The sequence below is a fragment of the Eptatretus burgeri genome, chromosome 3 (assembly GCF_056783735.1).
Source record: "Eptatretus burgeri isolate ZD-2024b chromosome 3, Ebu_testis_v1, whole genome shotgun sequence".
Lineage (NCBI taxonomy): Eukaryota > Metazoa > Chordata > Myxini > Myxiniformes > Myxinidae > Eptatretus > Eptatretus burgeri.
In genome coordinates, this window is record NC_140963.1 from 109,980,142 (window position 1) to 110,004,973 (window position 24,832).

General features: G+C 41.5%; 1 protein-coding gene across 4 annotated transcripts in view; it reads right to left on the reverse strand.

Annotated features, from left to right (window-relative positions):
- PLEKHA5 (pleckstrin homology domain containing A5) overlaps positions 1-24,832 on the reverse strand; it is a 260,790-nt gene that overhangs the window by 185,705 nt on the left and 50,253 nt on the right. For 2 of the 4 annotated variants that reach the window (XM_085874991.1, XM_085874993.1), the window contains exons 2-4: positions 19,785-19,861; positions 5,273-5,330; positions 5,003-5,095 (exon numbers count right to left, since the gene is read on the reverse strand). In XM_085874991.1, coding sequence (XP_085731117.1) covers positions 5,003-5,058 — 56 coding nt within the window. In that variant the 5' untranslated portion in view covers positions 5,059-5,095; positions 5,273-5,330; positions 19,785-19,861. The remainder of the gene's footprint in view (positions 1-5,002; positions 5,096-5,272; positions 5,331-19,784; positions 19,862-24,832) is intronic. The other 2 variants (XM_085874995.1, XM_085874999.1) reach the window with 1 other exon arrangement.

The window sequence follows — 24,832 nt, forward strand, 5'->3', positions numbered from 1 at the left end:
AGGTTAACTGAGAGTGTGCGTACCTCAAATAGTGTAAGAGGAGGCACGGGGAAGGTTGTGAGGAGGGACCTGACGTTGCCCAGCAACGTTAGGTACCTTTGCTCATAAAAATAAATACAAATGCATAAATGAACTAGAATGAGCAATAAAAAGATTGCATACCCTCGCCCAGACTTGTTTCATGTGGTTTTATCGTACGTACAGTGAACCCTCAAATATTGTGGGTTTCTACCCATCGCAGGCAACCTATTGTGTCCAATTTCGTTATTGAGGTATTTAATTTCGGCCAATTGCAGTTTTTGAGCTGAGATGAGTCATTGTTTGCGTCTGCGTGTCCGATTACCACTCATTATGAGCCTTTTCTCATTTCTCACACACCATTAATTGTAATAATCAGGCCAGCATAGGGATAGACAAATACAAAGGATAGACTTCATGACTTCATCAATGCAAAACATTAAAAGTTTGACAATAACAAAATTGAGAAAAGTGAATTGTAACTTTCTGCAAAAGACAAAAACACATATGGTATACAGGAGGGCCTTGTCATTCACAGATTCGCTCTATTGTGATTAATCTATTGAGGCAAAGTTCGCAGATTATGGTTAATGCACTTGAACAATCGCGGGTTGCCGAACTATTTCCCACATTTATTCACCTAATTAACATGGATAGTCAACAAAATAACCTCCTCAAACACCCCCCACCATTCCCCCATCAACATCATCACCACCATTAGCTCATCTTTGACACCATCATCATTGCATTATTGGATCAAGTTTATCAACATTATTATTAATACCAGTCTCATGATCTTAACAACTCAAGATTTCATTTTATGTTATTAAAAACTCTTTCATTCATGAAAATAAATCGCACAACAACAATGCACAAGCATCTTAACTAAATGGTACAGTTTGCAAAAAGGGGTGAAAATTTTAAAGTTGAAGTTCATAACCCTATTTTCCCCATTACCTCTTCAGTTTGCACATCGCAGATCTGTGGTTCGCAGGGATTTTCGAGACCCTCATGTACAAGCAAACTATTTAAAGTGTCTGCACAGACGTTTGTTTAAAAAATAAAAATAAAAAAAATACGCCAGACATAAAACAAATAGAGATACATGTTTGCACCCAGATAGCAACGTTCATGAAAAGAGTGTTCAAAGTCCCAGAAAGACTTGTTCTCATGGTTATATGGCATGAGGGTGTTATCAGTTCAGGGCATTTTTAATAGCAATGGATGAAATGGCATTGAGTCATCAAATTTGTTTTTGAATTCAAACAAAAATGCAATTAGTACAACGCTGAACTCGTGAGAATGTGCGCCGGAGCCTCAATGCTATTACTTACTAATGGTGAGACAAAAATATCAAAATAAAAGCAAATCTGGATGCCTGTTGTTGGTGGTGGTGGTTTCATGCTCTTCCTTCCATATCTGTATGTAATAAAGTTTTAAAACATATTCCCAATGTAAAATACAATGGATTATAATTAATGTTATGCATCTACAGATAGAGGAGTTTTTCAAAAGATAATTGACAAACCCTATAAGTAAGGCTTAAGACAGCTGCAGAGCACAGGTGTTTATTAATGATCTAAACATTTTGAGCCAAACCTATCTGTGTGTTGCGACGACTTCATCAATGGACGCAAAGTTTTATCGACAAAGAATATGGAGTGCATTTCAGGCTTAGCTCGTATTTGTTTTCAATGTGGATGCTTTTATTGAGATCCAGTTTTTCAAAAACTTACAAGAGGTGTTCAAAGGGTAATACAAAAAAGATATTCACAACAATCCAAAGACATGCCAACACTTTTTGATTTCTCAAAACTTATGTAAACATTAAATGAACAAGAAATTTTTTTTTCTTAATAATTGATACCACTGCTTCCTATCTTACTCCGCTGGAGGCGATCAAGTCCAAGGCTCTCCATGTTATTGGTACGTCTTGACAGTAGGCCACGTCCAAAGGTCTGCTTTTCACCCAGCACAAACACGTTGGTGGACTCTCAGTTTTCTGTACCCTCACTTCAGGTCTTGCTATTAACACCCTCTCATCCCTGCATGTTCCTCGATTCAACCTATGTCACATGCATTCTTTCAGAATTCCACACCTGGTTTATCCTTCCCAATTCTTTGCTGAATGCTCACCTCCATTTATCCATCCGTTTCTTCTCTCATCAGTGAAACCAACTCCGTGTGACTGTTCTCTCATGCACTTCCAGCCGTGTGTGTGTGTGTGTGTGTGTGTGTGTGTGTGTGTGTGTGTGTGTGTGTGTGTGTGTGTGTGTGTGTGTGTGTGTGTGTGTGTGTGTTTCGGTAATTCACAAAATATTCACCATGCAACTTGTCAACAAGAATTAATCTATCATTAATCAAGGAGATTATTACTTATGGTATTGAGGATTAATTTTTTTTGCAGAATGTTAAACTTCTCTCCAATGTAAAACATATTTTGGTTTTCAAGTCCTTTTGTTCTACTCTTTCAAAAGCTAAGGGACAAGTTGGGTTATGATAAATTTTTCATTTTGTCAATTTATCAAACCATTTAAAATCCCAAATGCTTTTCAATGATATGCAACTGACTTTTTTTTTCTTTTTAAACCTACATTTCCACTGTGGCCTTCATGTGACAAGGAAGAATCTATTCAATTTTGGTGAAGATCCGGATCCAGCTATGAGAAATTTTTTAAGTGATTCTTCACCATTGAGAGATGAGGCTAAACTCATATAAAACAAGATATCTCAAAAAGTTGTGGACAGGTTGGGTGTGTGACAAGGCCAAATTGATTAGATTTTTGTGAACATCTAAATTCGGATATGAGAATTATTTAATTTCAAAGTGATTCTTCACCATTGAGCGATAGGGCTAAAAACGATACAGTGCTGTATGGCATGATATTTGAAAAATATATTGTGCCCAATATGTTCTCGTGGATCAGGCATTGCGTGGCAGAGGTATGCGCTCCACCGAGTGACCTTTTAGTTTGTTATGCATTTTGACTTTTAAATCACATACCCACACTATCTCAATAACATGTGGATTATAAAATGATTATTATAGTTGCTGTTTGAAACTAAGACTTTTTCTGGTTGCTAAATTAATTTTTAATTCCTTAGATTTACCTGTCAGCTATATACTGGCCTGATGGTTTAATTCCTGAAGTTTATGTAACCTCAAAGATGGGTTAATTCCCCCAGAATTGCAGTGCAACTTGAAATATTCCCTCCAATCAGGAGCAGCGCTACACAATACATACTGACCCAGAAATAATTGGGTTCCTCACCTCACACTGAACCCTTGGGACTATCATTTTTTATTGCTGCCTGAAGCTTTCACATGCGCCGACCACCAGTTTTCAATTTACTCTGTTCAGCGGTACATGCGTGTACACACAAACATACACACACACAATTGTAAACAAACACCTGATATGATGTAAAGCTTAACATGTGCAGTCACTTGGTCTTAAAGTAGAATCAATATTCCCAATCATCACCCTATCGAGGTCCTCTCCCCCAAAGAACCAGAATTTCTGCTCCCATCTCCCCCCTCGAATTTAACTATATCTCTGGGTAAAATTTACTTTGCAAAATGTTTTTTTTAATTAAATCTGATTAGCCCACTCCCCCCCCCCCCCCAGAAGAAAAAGGAATCATTCGTTTTATGACATATAAATGAAATTTTCACATGGAATTGACATGTAATACAACCCTAAATAAATTATTCGTATTCTGGTGTTCTGCCCGAAGGCAAATTCAGCACTGCCAAAGCAATTTCTTGGCAGGGGTTATACCGAGTGGTTTTTGCCTCCAAAGAAATAGGAAGGATAAATAAATTAAAAAGAAAAAGAGAGAGGCTCAGATAGGGGATCGAGTTGAAAATGGGAGAGTAAGAGAAGGTAATAGACAGGGTGAATAAAGAAGCAGGGTAATCAATAGAAATAAAATGAGCGAAACCCCAATAGGATGATCGAACGTCAGACAGAACCTTGTGGTTTTAAAAGCTTCCTAAATTTTCTCTGGGGAGAGAACGATGAAGGGAAGTGGGCTTTTCCTGAACAAGGCCACAGCAACCTGCCACACCCAACACAGCTGCACAATTCGTGGGATAGGAGGTCAGGAAACCTTTATGTACATACAAACAAATAATATTTTACAAACTTCAAAGGCAATAATTGTGTTATCCTTCTGTGCAGGCCTTGCCTCCATATAACCAAAGGTAGACAAAGGCATATATGCAAGTACACAGCACGGCCTTTCAAACCCACGGTAAGCTGTACAGCACAGGGCCTACCAGTCATTCTACAGAAGTGGCAACCATCGATTGGGCATCATTTGTGGCAGTCACAAAAGTACTTATCTGACTTTTGAATCAAGCATTCACCTCGAAACAAGGCCAGTAAAAAAAAGAATTACATGAATGCATGTGGCACACAGACATCTGTGTATAGACCAGACTCCATCATCTCAGAGTCTGACTCACCAAGGTTAAGCTGCATTATGTAATTCTCCAAAGACTCTGAATAAACAAAATCCAAGATATTTCCCTCCACGTCCTTGGTTCCAATGTGATACAGAAGGATTTTACCAAATCAGAAAATAAGAGAGTTAAAAAAAAAAAAACATACTTGTATGTGATTTTACAATGGCCAAGTTTGTTCTTTCAATTAGAACCATTGCTTCTTATGCAACAGCAAGCCGTGCCACGATGCGACACATATTGCGACATTAGTACGTAAAGCTAAAACTACAATTCCGAGTTTCCACAAGCTTGTCTTGCCTTATTTTTGAAAAGCTCCTGGAGGGAACGTTTTATTTCACCTGCAAATCAAATTAACTAGACAATCTTAAACCAGAATGTAATAAAAGTATGAAATGAAATTCATCGTTAAAAAAAGTCAAAGTTTCTCCAGGACATAAAGAATGGCATTTTAGGATTTAGGTAAAACATGGCACCACTCCGAGGATGCACAGCAAGTGGAGAACAGCAACAGACCGGTGGGCTCTCGGGAAGCTTTTCGCATGACTCAATGGTAGAGACGTTGACATCATGCGTGGACAAGATGCAACAAAGGCTGCGTAGTTGCGTCTTTTATGAGGCATATAAGACACCATTAAATTAAAACAAGAGAGAGAGAAAAAAAAAACTTAGTCGAAGTACCGGTGCAAAGGAGTGAATAATGGTTCATAATAAATCATTACTGTTCCACCAAAAAAAGAGACTAGGCTAATAGGAATGGTTTTCAAGAAAAGGACAGACACTTACTTGATAAAATAACTTGCTCCTTCCTTCGTGAAGCCCTCTTCCCATCCTTTTGGCAGGTCTACGCACACACAATGGAAAATAGTCTTTATAAAGACTAGGGATGGGTTTGCGTAGGCAGATAAATAGGTACAATTATTTTCAAAATACAATGTAGAGAGGTATGCTAACCACCGTTGCAAAGAAGGTGAAAAAAAACGTTTCTGGCATGAGGTCTTGTTCAAAGTAAGAAAGGGAACTGATGATCGAGATATATATATATATATATATATATATATATATATATATATATATATATATATATATATGCACACACACACAAAGTTTTGTGGACTCGGTGGGGGGAGGGGGGAGATCCACAGCTAGAATGTAGTAAGACTTTAGCATGGACCGTGTGATTGAGTAGGGTAGCATTACTCTTGTATTAGATATCTGTTGAAGTCGTCTTGTGAAATGTGCATTGAAGAGGCAGTGAGCATCCATTATAGAGCAAAAAAAGGGTAAGAGCATTATGAAAAACCTCCTGTAAAAGGTGAGGCCAGAAGGGGGACTTGTGGCCACTGAAAGGCACAAATAGCGCAGTAAATACACTTTTTACAGGACTCTGTGGACACTTTGAAAGTACCACAAGCAGGCATGGCAGTTCTGCTGTTCTCTTGCAAAGGACTGCTTGATAAGCGGCGCTATATGCTGCGGGGAAGTCCCGGATGGGGGTGGGACGGACAGTGTGACAGAGTGCCACACACCCACCCTGTGGCTCAGAATGGTCCATATTAACAGACCCCATCTGACATGACTACAAGTATAAACCAAAATATGCCCTTCCAACTCGATAGATGCATCATGGCAGTCAAATGTCATGAACGTATGCGCACAGCTTTGCCTCCGTGGTTAGGGTGGCGGCTTGGGATCCTGAGTTCAAGCCCCATCAGCTGCTGAATTAATACACCAGGGGGTTGACTCAGCCTGTCATCCTTCTGAGGTCGGCGAAATGAGTACCAGTTCCAGTGTGTGTACTGGTAGAGGGGCACTGCATCAGCGACATAGTCGCGCTTCAAGAAATGATAGCTACCCCGGCAGCTAAGCTGCCATACGACCACCACCACCAGCTTTTCCTCAATCATGGATAGCTGCAGCGACGCATACTCAGTCTATTTTTAAAAAACGGTTCTAATGTCACAAGTAAAGGACTGTGGAGTCATCGACCATGGTTTCGCTCTTACTGGAGCTCATCAGGACGACCCCAACACAAAATCGTTTACCTGTGACTATGCAACCTTGTAGACTTAAATGCTCTTTGAACCTCATAGCTTGGTAAAGCAGTGAAGTACAGTTCATGACCCATAATAGTTGCAACTACATGATCTGTGAAAAGCAATGTCACTCTGCCACACAGGAATATTACCTCTGCTTTACTGACTGACCAACCAGGAGGTGAGTATGCGGCCATGCGTCATCATAAACTCAAACTACAATTCTGTCAACTAAGGTCGGAGATTTTAGACCGAGGAGCCTGGAATCAATTTCAGGAAGGAAAAAAAATTGCATACATAGTCGAGGCTCGTGGAAGGGCTAGTATTAATAAGTACACTAAGCGGATGAGGATGCAACAGGACAAAAGGAATCATGGCGAGAGGGGGGAAACACCAACATCTGAGTTGAACACCGAGATAGAGGCAGACTTAGACAAACAATGGGTGTGGGAAGAAATGAGGGGGAGGAGGGTATGCATGGGGTGGACAAGATGGATACAGAAGGAAACTCTCAGGAGTGAAAAACTGGAAATTTGGAAGCTGGGGTTGGGGTGGGGTTAACGAGGGAAGAAAAGATCATGGTTTTGGAAAGGAGATGATCTGAGATGCTGGTGAACAGCTGTTTTGAGGAACTGGAGGGAAAAATAAGATTGAAGAGAATGTGGAAGTTGGTTCCACAGGTGGGGGGGGGGGGAGAGGAATAAATGAGTGGAGGTGAGCAGTTGAACAGAAATGCTAAAATAACACCATTTCCTGATTCCTACTCTTACAATCGATGTAAAATGGGGAGACAACAGATACAAATGTTTTGGCACAAGGTGTTTGTTCTATTCTGCATTCTATCACAATAACACTATTTCAACAGCACATACATTCTATTCATCCAGAGAAGTCAAGTAACCAAATTTTTTTAAAATGCAAAACAAACAGTTTGGCATTGAACTACTTATATGTCAAAGGTGAACAAACCAAAACATGACACCAAGTAAAAGTAGGCCAACACCTTGCTACCAAGTGTACAAGTCTTTTTCCATACAATAGATTAAACAGTAATCTGGAGGAGCTTGTAGATATATTACAGGTAGGAATAAGGACAGAGAAAAACGAGATTGTACTTTCACAGGAATTTATAAGGACATTAATAGACAATGGATAAACCAACAAAATATATGGGATTTGAACATGGGTTACCAGCATCATGAGCTTTATGCCGAGAAGGGAATGCCAATTAGGTCAAACTTAGCAATGGATGGTCCATAAAAAAGGATAATAAAAAGCAAATTGATATCGATTCCTCCTGGGAATGCTTTCGCAAAAGCCTGATCCATCGGATGCACCGATTCATTTCAGCCCGCCTTCAGATAACCTGCCCATCTTATTGACTTTGGTACAAGGAAGCTTGCGGCAAGGCAATAGTTTTCAAGCAGATCGCTTTTTTCGGCTTGGTAGGTAAACCTGATTGAGGGAAACCTTAGGTCATGCCACAAAGCCTGCAATAAATTTACAAAAAAAAAAAAAAGAAGTCATCTTTTTGAAAATCCACATTCAAAAGTGAAGTCACCACCAACTTGTCCAAATGGTCGATAGGGGAGGCTCAGGTTAGACATTTTGACCATAGAGCGATTTTCATCTGAGACAGACCAGGAATCGCGTGCCAGGTGATAAGCATCATCCTGATAGCGAGGGAGTATTACATGAATGCAATAAGCAGATGATGAGATCTAACATCGGTTTCAACACTGCCTGTGATGAAATGGCAGACCCGAGCTTTGCCTATTGAGCTGCTATGCTAGTTGGCAGTGCCATTAAAATACCAGACATCTCAAAGGTGAGCTCTTTGATACGTTTCCCTCTTCCAGGAACAAAACAGGATTTTTGAACTTTCTAACTTGCTTTCTTGCTATTTGTGAGTTCTCAAGATAAGTTTTTGGATGATATGGACATTTCCTTGGCTGTAGGTCCTGATGGCATCAGTGTCCATGTTCTCAAAACATGCGCCACTGAACTGCCGTCTCTCCTCTGTCTGCCCTTTTATCACTCACTACTGATATCAAGTCACTCTTCTCTCCGGCAGTCTCATTACCCACCGATCATCAGTATAGTTTCCGCTCAAGCCACTTAACCCTTTACAGTTTCTCCTCTCACAATAATGGATGGAGGCTTGAATCAGAAACAGGTCATGTCTGTCTTTCAACAGTTCTGACCTGTTTCTGATTCCATGTTTTCAAAACAGTTTGGCACCTGGTCCTACTTGTCAGGTTCTCTACCTGTGGTATTCAAAGTTGTCTTTATACCTGGCTGACCTATATATTTCACGTGTGCAAACAGCATGTAGCTTTTATGGTTACTTATCGACTGTTTACCTGCGAAGGTTGGTGTACCCCAAGGCAGTCTTGGGATTAATTATATTCTTATTTCCATTAATGATCTCTTCTTCGCTGGAAAATTATCATTATATTTATACAGAAAACTCAACATTATGTCACAAATGTTATCATTCCAGTGCCAGAATAACAGTGGCTACATCCCTCATAGCAGACATTAAAAAGCCAAAAACGGATCGAATTCCTAAAACATGACTTTTAATCTCGATAAGTCCGACATCCTCAAAGCTTCTCCATAAAAACCATCAAGCAACTCAACATCCCACATTTTACTCATAAAAGCCATTTAAAGGTCATGGGTCTGAAAATAATTGGCTTCACCCATCAAGCAGCTGATAGACAGGTCCAACTGCTTCCTCACCATAGACGAGTTGATGCTCATTCAATATATCAGCATTTTCAGCTGGTCTTTCTCCTCTGACATAACAGCCAACTGCCCCTCCCCAACTCCACTGGCCAAACTCATTAATCCAGCAAACACTCATTATTCGGTCAAAGTCAAGACTCCTTGCGAACCTGCATTTTCGCTAAAACATTATATATTGTTGTGGGCCGGGGGTCGGTGGCGAGAACGACCGCGAGGTGGGGAAGTTTACGCCGTCTCCCACCAGACTCCACGGAATATATAGGCCGACGCTCCGGATAACTCCGAAGCCGGTGGGTCGATTAATCGACCGTGAAACACCAATATCTCGACCGCGTGGCGTACGGTTAATTGTCCAGATCCAATATACCTAAGTAACCACGCAGCCTTGGCTACCGGGGATTCACGCTCTCTGAAGGTCTGGCCGAACCGGATCACTCTACCAGCTACGTAGAGTATCAACTTCCACCTACCAACTCTGGTGCGGATGCAGTCGAGCGGGCCTGCCCAAGACTTTCTGGCTACGATGTACCGATTATCGGGGATGAAACCCCGTCTGAACTAAGACCCAGACCATGCTGGACCAAATAAAGAAAGGACAGAAACGAGCTGGGCACATTTCTAATAATTTATTTACAGAAAATAAAAGACAAGAGAAGCGAGACTTAACACGAATATGCAGGAAGTATTTACAATGATCCAAAACACTGATGCAGTTCTACTTGCAATACAGGCCCAACACACTCAGACACGCACACAAATGAAAAGAAAACCCAAGGTGCATTATTCGACCCTCCAGACGATGAGTGAGACGAGCTGGTGGTCAGAGTTCGGCTGGCACCTGGTCGTTGGAGGGAAGGCGTGCTCAGTGATGTGGCACCTGACAAAGGTCGTTGGTCTGATCCCCAGTCGCACGTGGGGGACGAGGCTCGTGGCAGAGTTCGGGTGGCGAATAATCGGAGTCCGCAGAGGGGATCAGGGACGCTCTGTCCTTCCTTGTAGATGGTCAGCAAAGACACGTTCGCCACCTCGATGGCCCTCTGCTCAACCCTCGTGACAGCAAAAACCCCTTTGTAACAGCAACATCGATCTCCTGTGACCACTCCTCGTAATCGCCCCTCGAAACCATCCCTCGTAATCACCCCTTCGTAACAGCAAAAACCCTTCGTCCACAGAACTCCTCTTGCACTGGACTCTCCGCTGAGGACGGTGTCGGTAATTGTATGAACCTCCCTCAGCGGGGAGGGGCCTTGGTGAACCTGACGTCACTGTTTGCCCTGATTGGACGGGGCTTCCCATGGGTCTGCCGTTTCTGGGCGGGTTTCAGCCATGCTAGGAAAACCCTGCCCCCACTCCATGCATGCCCATACTCGTCAAAAATAAGTTACAAAGTTTGTGGAAGCCGAGAAGGAACTGCCAGAGATTCTGCCTCGGACAGCGAGTCGCCGGTTTGGCGAGTGAAGCGCTTGTTCAGTGGTGTTGTCGGTTTGTTTGATGGTTGGATTTAATAACCCAAAGGCCCAGTCACACCTTGACGTTTTAGCCAGCAATGGCAATGTATTAAAATGTATGTAAAACGCTGGCTTACGTTGAACTTTTGATGTTTTTTTTAAAGATTCGGACGTATTCATAACGACTTGGTCTTATGCATAACGTATAAGTAACGGACACAGAACGTTTTGTTGTGTTATAGATAACTTGTACCAACGAATGCTGAACCTGTTGTCGGCCTTCACAACCTAAGCCCAATGATAATCTAAAGGCCCGGTCACACCTTGACGTTTTAGCCAACGTATGCCGATTTTTGAATTTTTTTTCTAAAACGATGGCACACGTTGAATACGTTACGGGTAAGTTTTGATAACATTGAGAGCACGCTGAAAAACACTGCCATACGTCATTGTACGTTGGCTTTAAACGTTGTACTTTTTGGTTGTCCTCAAATTTTTTCATGCTTGAAATTTCACGACGTATGCCGGCGTATGACTCGCACGTTCCGCTACGCTGGCCACAAGTTGTATGCACGGTCTGCAATCGTTGACAGACGTCAACACATGCTACTTGTAAGTTAATCATAAGTTGAGACACGCCGAGGTAATGTTTAGCGTACCCGAAACTTATTTCTAACCTATGATTAACGTGTTGTTGGCACGTTACGCGATCGTTGCCACACATCGACAGACGTTACTTTTAAGTTACTCATAGGCTGAAAGACGTCGGTATAATGGATCGTCCTTGCATTAGCGTCCACGGCCACGGCCAGGACACTTATTTGCAGCATTCTTCAAACTTTTCTTCGGCATGACGAGGATGTTCACACTTCGATGTCTAGCTTGGCTATGATTACAATTGTCCATCGGTAGCGTCTATTTAAAATAGTCGAGTTTGAGCGTTTTAACACGCTCAGAAGAAACGCTTCAAATTTCCAAACCCCAGCATCAAAAAACAAAGGCGAGTGACAGCAATTTAAATCGTTCATTGTAAACAATGAAAATAGCTGAGTGGTACCGTTTAAAAGTCGTTGAGTGTAAAAAAAATCCAATTGTTGAGCGCAAGCGTCTACTTTCAATAGTGGGGTTTGAGCGATTTAGCACGTTCAATAGAAACGATTAAAATTTCCGAGCGCCAGCGTCAAAAAACAATGGCGAGTGACAGCAATTTAAATCGTTCATTGCAAACAATGAAAATAGCTGAGTGGTACCGTTTAAAAGTCGTTGAGTGTAAAAAAAATCCAATTGTTGAGCGCAAGCGTCTACTTTCAATAGTGGAGATGCAGCCATTTAAATCGTTGAGTTTATCATTTAAATCGTTAAATCGTTAAACGCAAGGACGATCCATCATAACCCACACCCTCCCCCTCACACTCACCTACTACTGCCAACATGAACAAACTACTACTAATACTAATACTAATACTAATACTGATACTGATACTGTGCCTGCTGACATGGACATCGACTCAAAAAGGACTCGAAAACACTGTTGGGTTCCCCTTTTATGAACACCATTTTTATATACCAATTCCCAAAATCGCTGGGAACACGTCTTTATATGGCAGTTGTAAGTTAGAAATACGTTCATTTATTTTTTTTGTCGACCGGAAGACGTCATTGGAATACGTCTACATACGTCGATGTGTGTTGGGACTACGTAAAGAATTGGTTCAAAGCACGTCAAACATAAGTTAGAAATAAGTTTCGTGTAAAAAAGACATTACCGCGACGTGTTTCGACTTATGAGGACCTTATAAGTAGCCTTTGTGGACGTGTGTAAGCGTCCGCATATCGTGTGTAAAACTTATCCCCATCGCATGCGGAACGTGTGTCATATGCCGAGTACGTCGTAAAATTTTGAACATGTTTAAAATTTCTTGACGTACTCTATTTACTACGACGTATGATAGCGTACTTTAGCGTTGTACTCACGTATACCAAACTTACTCATACCGTATTTGACGCGCTCCAACGTTTTAGACACATTTTTCTTAGGTCGGCATACGCTGGCAAGATCGCCAAGGTGTGACCGCGATGTTGACACTTCCATTTCTACGGCAGTTAGGATTCGAATCGTTGTGCGTCAGCCTTTTAATAGGCTACGTCACGACATCGTCGGCGATGCGTGCAATGCGCTATGCCTAAGTTAGACTATCGTTGGGCATCGGTTGTGTAGGCCGACAACAGGTTCAGCATTCGTTGGTATAAGTTATCTATAACACAACAAAACGTTCTGTGTCCGTTACTAATACGTTATACATTAAACCAAGTCGCTATGAATACGTCCGAATCTTTATAAAAAAAACATCAAAAGTTCAACGTAAGCCAGCGTTTTAGATACATTTTAATACGTTGCCATTGCTGGCTAAAACGTCAAGGTGTGACCGGGCCTTAACTTAGGCATAGCGCGCTGCACGCATCGCAGACGATGACGTGGGGTAGGTTATGAAAAGGCTGCCGCACAACGATTCAAATCATAACCGCCGCAGAAATGGAAGTGGCAACATCGCAGTCACACCTTGGCGATCTTGCCAGTGTATGCCGACCTCTGAAAAATGCGTCTAAAACGCTGGCGCACGTCGAATACGGGATGGGTAAGTTTGGTATGCGTGAATAGAACGCTATCATATGTCGTATTAAATGGAGTACGTCTTGTAATTTCAAACATGTTGAAAATTATACGATGTACTTGTCGTATGACACACGCTCCGCATGCGATGGGAATAAGTTGTACGCACGATATGCGATCGTTGACACAGATCGACACACGTTACTTGAAAGGTACTCATAAGTCGAAACACGTCAAGGTAATGGTTAGCGTCAGTGTTCCAGACTCCCAGTTTTTTTTTTCAGTATGACGGTGTTCAGTGTACAGTGCAGTTATGATTTAAATCGTTGAGCAGCAGCCTATTAATTATATTATATTATAACCGCACAAGAAATCGAAGTGTCAAAATCACCATCATACCGAAGGAAGGAAGAAGAAAAAAAACAAACCAGGGAGTCTGGAACACTGACGCCAACCATTACATTGACGCGTTTCGACTTATGAGCACCTTACAAGTAACGTGTGTCGATGTGTGTCACCGATCGCGTAACGTGAGTACAACACGTAACTCATAGGTTAGAAATAAGTTTCGGGTATGCTAAACATTACCTCGACGTGTTTCAACTAATGAGTAACTTACAAGTAACGTGAGTCAACGTGTGTCGACGATCGCGTGACGTACCTACAACTTATGGCCAGCGTTATGCGGAACGTGTGAGTCATACGCTGGCATAAGTCTAAAAATTTCAAGTATGGAAAATTTGAGGACAACTGAAAAGTACAACGTTTAAAGCCAGCGTACAACGACGTATGGCAGTGTTTTTCAGCGTGCTCTCAATGTTATCAAAACTTACCCATAACGTATTCGACGTGTACCAGTGTTTTAGACAAATTTTCCAAAAATCGGCATAAACTGGTTGAAACGTCAAGGTGTGACTGGGCCTTAACTAAAAGAAATCATAACGCACATTTTTGATCCTCCCACTAGACAAAAGGAAGGGGAATGTTACTACACACATACTTAACGGAAAAACTGACTTTTGGGACCTGAATGTTGAGTGCTCATCGTTCCCAGATCCGTAACAACATACATATATATATATATATATATATATATATATATATATATATATATATATATATATATATATATATATATATATATACATATACATATACATATATATACATATACATATACATATACATATATACGAGGTGTGTTCAAAAAGTATGCAACCTTAATTTTTCGTGCGTAAACAAATGAAGCCAGGGAGGCGTGGTTTGGTGCACGTATGTAGGCGATCCTAATTCGTATGCATGAATATTTTCCCGCCTGCAGAAGCTGTCAGGAGCCGACAGACCGCCGATGAGTGAGGAAGTGTAAGTGAGCGCCGTCGGGTTTTCGTTTTTGACAAAATGACGGAAAAACTTGAACAACGCTACTGCATCAAATTTTGTGTAAAGCTTGGTGATTCCCAAGTGGAAACGATCCGCAAGATTCAACAGGCCTTCGGGAACGAAGCAATGGGCACCACACAGATAAAAGAGTGGTACACCCTCAAAGATGGTCGCACATCAGTGGAAAGTGAATTACGTTCTGGTAGGCCCTCAACATCCCGAAATGAGATCGACATTGATCAAGTGAGGACCCTGCTGATGCAGGATCGTCGAATCACGATCAGAAAGCTTGCAGACGAGGCGGGCGTAAGCATTGGATCCATTCATTCCATTGTGACTGAGGATTTGGGCTTAAGGAGAATCTCAGCGAAGTTCGTGCCAAAGCTGCTAACGATCGAGCAGAAGCAACTCCGTTTGATCACACAGGACATGCTAGAGACTGTGAAGAGCGATCCCAACTTCAACACAGTGATCACTGGCGATGAGACCACAGTGATCCGTGATTTTGTAAAAAAACGAAAATCCGACGGCGCTCACACTTCCTCACTCATCGGCGGTCTGTCGGCGACTGACAGCTTCTGCAGGCGGGAAAATATTCACGCATACGAATTAGGATCACCCACATACGTGCACCAAACCACGCCTCCCTAGCTTCATTTGTTTACGCACGAAAAATTAAGGTTGCATACTTTTTGAACACACCTCGTAATATATATATATATATATATATATATATATATATATATATATATATATATATATATATATATATATATATATATATATATATATATATATATATATATGTATATGTATATATATATATATATATATATATATATATATATATATATATATATATATATATGTGTATATATATATATATATATATATATATATATATATATATATGAGCCTGGTGTTGGCGCAGTGGTTAGGGCAGCGGCTTGGGATCCAAGAGGTCCTGAGTTCAAGCCCCGTTGAGCCACTGAATTAATACACCAGGGGGTTGACTCAGCCTGTCATCCTTCCGAGGTCGGCGAAATGAGTACCAGTATACTGGGCCGGTGTATACCCTGGTTAAAATAGGTGTACCATATCCCTGTGTCGTAAGAGGCGACCAGGGTTGCGTCAGGAAGGGCATCCGGCGTAAAACATGTGCCAAATCACGATGCGGATCATAATGGATGATCAGCTATGGCGACCCCTAACGGGAGCAGCCGAAAGAAGAAGAAATATATATATATATATATATATATATATATATATATATATATATATATATATATATATATATATATATATATACATATACATATACATATACATACATATACATATATATATTGAATGAAAGCATTTCTTTTTTTTTGAACATGAGTGGCATAACAAGCATCCCTTCAAGGTCGAGAAACGTGCTATTGCGCCAGCATCTCCCAAAGAATGTCGGCCCATCCGGGTATAACAAAGTATTAAGTGTATTTACACACTGTTCATCTTCATTAAACAAAGACTAATGTATTTTCATAATTATGTTATCCTCTCCATGAAATATATCTATAAAACCGAACTTTCAATATTTAATCCTTTCCAGATTTTGACACCACTTCCACCTTTATTCTTTCCAGATCCGTTTCACCATCACTGTTTTCATTTTTTAATACCAATCTTTTTGTTTTTTTGTTATATCCCCTTTACAAAGATGTGCATTAAAAAAAAAATCCCCCTTTTTAATGCAAAGTTATATGCTGCCATCGAATCGAGTTGCTGTGATGATTATCCAATTAACCTCATTTTGAGTTGGCTTTTGAAATTCAGTTTTTAATTGCTGGAATCCCAAAGGTTGGAGGTTGATATGTAGAACCTGAAGTGAATTACAATGACTCCATCAAATCGTTTTCATCTTACTCATTCATGATGTGTAAAGGAGGAGTTTCATGTGCCTCCCTTGCCTGTCCACACATGGTGCCAGTATGATTAAGAGTCATTGCATGCCAAAACAATCAAGAATGCAACAAAATTTAAATGACCCTGTTCAATTTTGATGAGAATTAGGAATTGGATTGACCTGCATGGTGATATGTTGTGACCCAAATTTCAAGTCAGTTGCACAGTGCCTTTCCTCAGATGTTGGTCACCAATATTTAACCTGATCTTGACTCTGACCAAATTTCAATGGGCTATAACTTTGCTCTTGGTTGACATATAAAACAGTTCAGGTGTCATTTTTAAGTTTGATTAAGAGATATATCTTTTTCATGAAACAACATTCCATAAAAATGGATGAAAGATGAAAAAAAAAGTTAACACAATATTTTACATTGACCTTGACCTCTCCCAAATGATGTAATCTCCAGTTTTTTCAGAAGCAAAACATTTTAAGGAACACGTTTGTCAATATGTATATATATATATATATATATATATATATATATATATATATATATATATATATATATATATTGATAGATATGTTAATATACAATGTCAAGGTTCAAATAAGAGCTCACACCCAAAACATACAACAAGAGGAGCAGGAGACAAGTGGGATGGGAGAGGGAAGCACAAAACAGTGGGGAAAAACCACGTGAGGAGATCTGTGGAAGGGAAAGGGATGGAGTGGGGTATACGGGGTAAACGAGATGGACACAACAGGGACTATCAGGAAGCAAAGCAGAGAATATGAAGGAAGTGGGTTTGGGGTGGATGAGCCGGCAGAGAAAAGATCATGGTTTTGGATGGGGAAAGAAAAGAGATTGTGATGAACAGCTATTTTGAAGACCTGGAGAGGAGGGTGGGATTGAAGGGAGTGTGGGAGTTTGTTCCAGAGGTGGGGAAAAAAGGGAAATGAAAGAATGAACGTGAGCAGTGATTCTTGATTTTGGTAGTTCAACCAGAAGGGGGTTGCTGGCAGACTTTGAGCGCCCTGCGGAAATAGGAAATATGGGTGGGACAGATAGCAGACGAAGAGGGGGGGGTGAGGCCGGAGAGGAGACGGTAGAAGACAGAAAGACCACTGACATGCCTGCGGTGAGAGTGAGGGACCCAGAGACTCAGCCTCATCACGGGAGATACCAATGATCTTAAATGCCTTGGTTTCCACAGCGTGAATCCGACAAAGGTGGGAGGCGGGAGCACCAGCCCAGGGGGAGAGCAGTACTCCATCAAGCTGTGGACGAAAGCCTTGTATGTGGTCAGAGCTCAGGTGTGCCAAGGAAGGACTTTGCATGACGGAGGATGCCCAATTGGTGACTGGCTTTGGAGGCCAGCTTGGAAATGTGGCTTTCCCAGGAAAGATCTTGGCAGATATTGAGGCCCAAAAGTTTGAATGAAAGGACTTCAAGAGGATTGTTGAGAAAGTTCATGGGGTGGTTTTCCAGACATCCTTTCAGAGAGACAAAGTGAGGGTGTGAGATTTGTCAGGATTGAAAGACATGTTCCACATGTTGGACCAGCTTTTGATTTTATCCAGATCTGCAGAGAGTGAAGAGGCTGCTGCTTGCCCAACTGAGGGATGGCAGATGGTACAGCAGAGGGTGGCGTCGTCGGCAAAGAGATAAAGAGGATTTTCCATCGAGTCAGAGAGATCATTGATGGAAACCAGAAAAAGAACAGGGCCCAGAATACTACCTTGAAGAACTCCAGCTTGGACAGGAAGAGGGAATGAGAAAACTCCAGTAAGGGCCACACGTTGACTGTGACAGGAGAGGAAGTCTGCGAGCCAAGACTGGAAATTTATTGGACACCAAAGGAAGATGGTTTGATGCGCAGCACGGGGTGTGAGACTGTATTGAAAGCATGCGACATGTCTTGGGATATGGCTCTGATCTCCTCAGACATTGAGGACCTCCATCTACATTTGGGAAAGCAGGAGCAGCAAGTCCAGGGTGGAGTGACCTGGTATGAATCCAAATTGATGATCGGAAATCAAGGCATTGGAGAAGAGGAAGGATTTAATGTCTGAAGTGATGATTGATTCCCTAACTTTGCTGATGATTGGGAGAAGGCTGCTTGGTCTGTCGTTGTAAGGATGTTTTTGCACCTTTTTGATGCAGAGTGGAAATGTTTGCTGATTTCCAAGCAGATGGCAGACGACCTTGAGCAAATGAGAGGGTGGCTATGAGAAACTTTCTGGCTATGATAAATTTTCATAATTAAACGATTCTGTTGATTTGTTATGAATATGCAGGCCATGTACCTTTCAACTTAATGAGTGTGTACTGTACAATCTGATTTTGGAAAATATTAGTAACTGGAGTACTTAAAAAAGAAACAGGTAAAGCAAAGCAAAACAAGAGAAGATGAGGAAGAATGGATTAGGCCATTAGGGGATGAGGTGGTGAAAGGAAAGAGGAACAAACAAGACAAGATTAAAACAAAACAAAGTGATAATTAAGAGATGGTCATTCTAAAATAATTTGCGTGAAAATCAAGCTAAGAAATAAAATGGCGTGGAACACAGTAGAAGTATCAGCAGACTGGGAACAGCCAGTTTTAAGTGGATGGTTTTAATGTCAAATCAAATTGGTTCAATGGAGTGATAAATTTATTTTTAAAGTCCAACTTTTTGATGCTCAGCACTTTGTTGAGCCAGTGGGTGTTCCGTTTTGTTCTGAGTTAGTGCTCCGATTTTCATTTGACGATGTGTGAAAGTCTCACACCAAAAGGCAAAATATAACAGTTATTGAAAATAGGTTACAAATTCCATGAGAAAGCTTTATGAAGAATGTACAGGTGAAAAGATATCTTTGTTGTTATAGCAAGTTGCATGAGAAATGCATCGTCTGGTCATTCAATCAACACGAATAACCAGACAGAGTTCAAGGGGAATATACAACAAAGAAGTGCTTGAGAAACCTGAAAACAGCCAGCAAAACATTAACCCTATGTATGCCCTGGTTCATGGTGAAATAGATTCCATTTTATGGTTGTTCAACAGGAAATGTTTTGGGGATAAAGGTCAGTATTGAATTTCTGCTCCAGAACAATAACTTACTGAATGTGACCATTCGAGAAAATAAAATATTTAATCGCAACTTGGAGGATGGTAGTAAACGAGAAAGCAATGTTACCATCTCTTTTGCGATGCCCTGTGCACACAGGCTCCGAGGTCCTTGGGTGTAGCCACGTTGTCGTTTGAGTTTGATCACTGTCCACAAGCAAAGCAACATAGCAAACAGTCAATATTATCACAACTATAACATTTAAAAAAAAACCCTTGACTGAGCATTTCATTAAGGGTCTGTTAAACAGTGATATAATTTAAATGCTTAATCCGATTAAATGCATCCTGCATTTTTATCAATCTGAGGCTACATGACAAGTCAAAGCTTTGAATGTTCATTCCCCAAAGCAATTGTGTAGATAAGATAACAGATCACAGCAAGCAAAACCAGAGAGTTGGTGTCAAAGCCACCCAATGCTCGCCTGTTTATACATTTATCGTTTTTAAAAGACTAGTCTAATAATATTTTATATAAAGCATTGCAGCGAAGTCTGATCCAAATAATTTTAAAGCAATATATGTATTTGTATATTGTAATCAGCAAAAAATAGTGTGGTAGATAAAAACATTTGAAAGGAAATAACTTGCACCAAAAACTTTAACATTTTCACGCTCACGCTAGGGGTATCGCTATAGCTCTCTGTTCTTCGAACAGGCGAGCTAAAAATTAAACTAAATAAAAACACGACATCATTTGCAAATCACAACAGACCATTCATCTCATGCTCATCGCTTCTTCCGGTTAAATCACACTGCTTGGACCAAGTGGTCTGAGGAGTGGAATAACAATGGCCGAGTCATCCTTCCCTGTGTCTTAATTTCCTTGTATGGCAATGGGAAGTAAATGTAGAAAAGAAAAAAGTAAATCAATCAAATAATTCCTTCAAATTAAAGCCCAAATGTAAGTGTTGGGGATGGGGATAAGTGGGTGAAGGGGGAGTTCGGAAAAAGGTTTGGTTCCCAACATACATGTGCCAACTGTTGCAAGCACTGATGCCTTGGAGAAATTTTATCTGAAAATTCCTTGTCCTTCAAGCATTGATATAAAGTGCAATGCAACGTCATTCTGCAACCTTCCTAAGTTTTTACTTTTTAACATTCTTCTAGCCTGTATCTGAGACAACTTTGCCTTTTGATGGCCATGGCTATGTGCTGTTTGGAAGTGTAAATGGCAATATTGTGTATGGTTTTAACTACATTATATTTTAGTGCACTTTCAGAATTCCAAGGGTTTTGTTTTGCAGAATATTATTGTTTTGCAATTGCTTTAAAAAAAAACAAAACTTCTGTATATATTGAAATCTGCAATGCATAGGAAGGAAGTGTACCCCTCGGTTGTGTATTTGTGTCAATGTACGTACAGCCATGTCTGCGTACTTTGTGAAAGTACAGATTCTTAATATTTAATAACAATACTGAGAGAAAAAAACATTGCAGAATAATATTACACAGTACAGTCATTGCCTGTCGTGGTATGAATACGAGTTCAAGCACAGAGAGTGGCAAGTTATGATATTGATAAACCAATTAGTTCTTACGTCCCATCCTGACGTTGGATGAACAGGCAATATTTAGTGTACTGACCTATCTGCACTACCCAAGATGTCACTGACCTAATTGACTGACTACTCATTAGTTATTTTGACATGCTGATTCTTGTTGTTTGTGACAAAAGATCACACAGTTTTGCCCAGCCTTTTTGCATGGGCAGCACTTTGTGTTACACTTGACCATGCTTTTACAGATAACAAGCTTCCCATGGGGTAATGAATTGAGACATTTGGCAGGCAAGAGGATGTCATTATCCATTACCCAGCCGTAATTCGGCGGATCTGGAGCTGAATGGGGGTCACCAAGAAGGCACAGGACATTACGCACAACAAAAAAGCTCTCTGGATATGGCCACGAATGACACTTGATGTGGGGGGCAGGGCTTCCAAGGGCTTCGGTGTCGTAGCTCGAATATGGCACTTCACTCGAAGCTGGTCGAAGGTCCAAGATTCTGGCTTGGACTTTGCACCAGCCCACACATGAATGAGATACTCCTCAGCCTTCTGCATGACCTCTTCAGTTAACTGATTTGATTCTGCAAAATCGGCAAGGAACTTCTGTGGTTCACATGAGAGAGACGCGTGTTTTGTGCCAATCTTACTAAGCGAATCATCGCCAGTGAGGACATGCGCCTTCACTATGACCCTGCACAGTCCCACTCACAACTTATCTGCGAGAACATGCAGTGGTATATAATGCCTATGCTCACCAGAGCCAAACTCTACCCACAACTCTTGAAGACCCCTCTCTCGCATTTGAGAGATAAAGCGAAGTAAATACACTATTGTGTCAGTATCATTAGAGATCACGAGCAGCCGACTACTCCCGCGATCCACCTCCCATGCACAGTGAAGAACGAAGCAATCAACAGCTTCTTCCACACGACATGTCAAAGCCTCGATAGATTCACAGGCTTCGGCAGACGGTGGGGTTGACGATCTGCCTGCGCACAGCAACTGTGCTGGCACAACTTCCTCATCTGTGATGCATCCGCTGAGCACGACGGGCAGCTTGACTAACAGAGGAGTTGATGCCAGCTGCTGCAACTTGGTTTTATTGGACGGCGATGTCCAGAACTTCTCAAGTTGCTGTGGTATTGGGACATCTTCAGTGAGCTCAATGAGGTCAACAGACCCCACTCTGCCAGCACGATGGAACCTTTCTCCAGCTTTAATGGATGACTCCAGGTAGCTGTCAAATACGACGTGGAGGCTGGTCCTGGAGCAAATTGAGCGGGCCGCAGATAAGCCACAGCTAATTGCACGATTGGATGTTCCAAAGGATGCGAGGTTTGGAAATGACCGAATTTTAGACATGAAGTCTAAGATAACGGATATGTCACCCCCCCCCACCCCCCGGGAAAATACATGTCTTCAACCGTTAAATGCTTCTCCAGATCAGCAATCAGTGCACTCGTCAGGTTTGAAGGGGAGGTCACCTTCAAATATTGTCGAAATGGGGATGATATCATGGCCATAGATAGAGTCGAGTGTCATGCCCCGCTCTTTCATGATCTCAATGTCACACTGAGCTGCCGCTATCATCTTGGGCGACACAGTTACAGGAGCTGTAGTCGTCGCAGAGGGTGGTTTGTAATCCATTTGCGGCAGGTTTCTTTTTGATATGGTGACCGATACTTTTTTGTCTTCTCCAGCAACCGCTCTTTCCGAAATTCTTTGACCAATCGATCTCCGTTCTGTTGCACCTGAAGCAGCCGCACTGCCACTTCATCATCTGCCAACTGTTTGGTGATGAGGTTATGGAGCTTGATGCCTGGAGCCTCGATGATGTAAGGATTGCCCCTATCTCTCACAAAGTCCAGAGGCCTTGCCACGTTTTCGTTGAGCTGAGCAGCTTTGCATAAAAGACATAATAGACACCAAAATTGTCCTACTACAATCCATTCAAAAGTTATACACATTTTCATGCTTTACGGATTTTGGGTGTCGGCCATCTTGGATTTCGGTAACTGGGCAACTTCTAAAATGCTTTTTGATGCCACCATTGTTTCGGGCATACCTGAAAACCCCAGAATTGACACCACAACCGTGCTTCTACTACATTCCTATCAAAAGTTATACAGATTTTCATGTTTTATTGATTTTGGGTGGCGGCCATCTTTGATTTCGGAAAATGGGCAACGTCTAGAATGCTTTTTGATGCCACCACTGTGTTGGGCATACCTAAAAACCCTATAATAGACACAAAAATCGTCCTTCTACTACGTTCCTATCAGAAGTTATATGCATTTCTTTTTTGGCGCTGGCCTGATGGCGGCCATTTTGGGAAATGGCTGTTTTCCGGATTTTGCTACAAATTTCAGAATTCCACCTAGTAGATTCTTGAAGCTAGAGGTATTCCATACTCAAATCAACTGTCAAAGTCAATGCTGTCAGAAATGTATATGGGGTTCTATGCCAGGGCCAGGACTAACGTGCCCGTAAGCTCCACACCCAAAACACGTCATAACCTATGAGGAGGCAAACATTTTATATTCAAACCCGTCGATTTTTACACTGAGTACAACATTCAGTGTTTTTCCATTTTCAGGTAGTATCATATAAACCACTCTTTTAAAGGACATGACGTGTTTAAATTTATCGCTAACATGACAAATCGGCACCATTGAGATCCTCAACACAACCTTACCGAACTTGTTTAACTGGTTACACAAGTCCTGATTCCTTATAAATGGTGGAATATTATTAATATTAACTTTAACTGTTGGGGCCTGCAAAGCGAACACAGAGAGGTAAGTGTTCGGTTTGATGAACAGGCCATGCTCAACCACCATGGCGACCACGTGTTCCTCCCACACAAACACCACAAACATCTTATTCATGCGAGAAGCAGCACGAATATTATGAACACCAACGATGTTACCAATGGCGGAAAGCACATCGTTAAGTTCCACCTCACTGGGAGGGAAGCAAAAAACAGCGTGTTTACAAGTTAGTGACTCGAACATCTCGACACGGAAACGTTCACCCGCCTTTCTAACTCAAGAAAACAAGTTAGTAAACTTTATCGAGAGAAATAAGGAGTTTTCACAAACACCAATAAATCAACGATTAAAGTTAAGAATTAACAAAGAACACGGTCGCAGTGAACGAGAAAAACCTCCCCCGGCGGCCATGCCAGGCCTTAGGCCTACGATTTTCTCGACACGAGACCGTGGGGGCTCTCTTCTCTTCTCCATCTCCCTCTCCCTCTCCCTCCTCCAGACAGGAAGGAAAAAAAAAAAACCGCGAGAAAAGTCCACAAATAGAAAACGAACACATGGGAAATGAAAAATGGGGAAAGTGGAAACACCAAACGGCACAGCAGAGGAGGGGTACTCACGACACAAAGCAAGGAGCGGCCATGACAGTGAGAGAGTGAGAGAGTGAGAGAGTGAGAGAGTGAGAGAGTGAGAGAGTGAGAGAGTGAGAGAGTGAGAGAGTGAGAGAGTGAGAGAGTGAGAGAGTGAGAGAGTGAGAGAGTGAGAGAGTGAGAGAGTGAGAGAGAGAGAGAGAGTGAGAGAGAGAGAGAGAGAGAGAGAGAGAGAGAGACAGACACAGACAC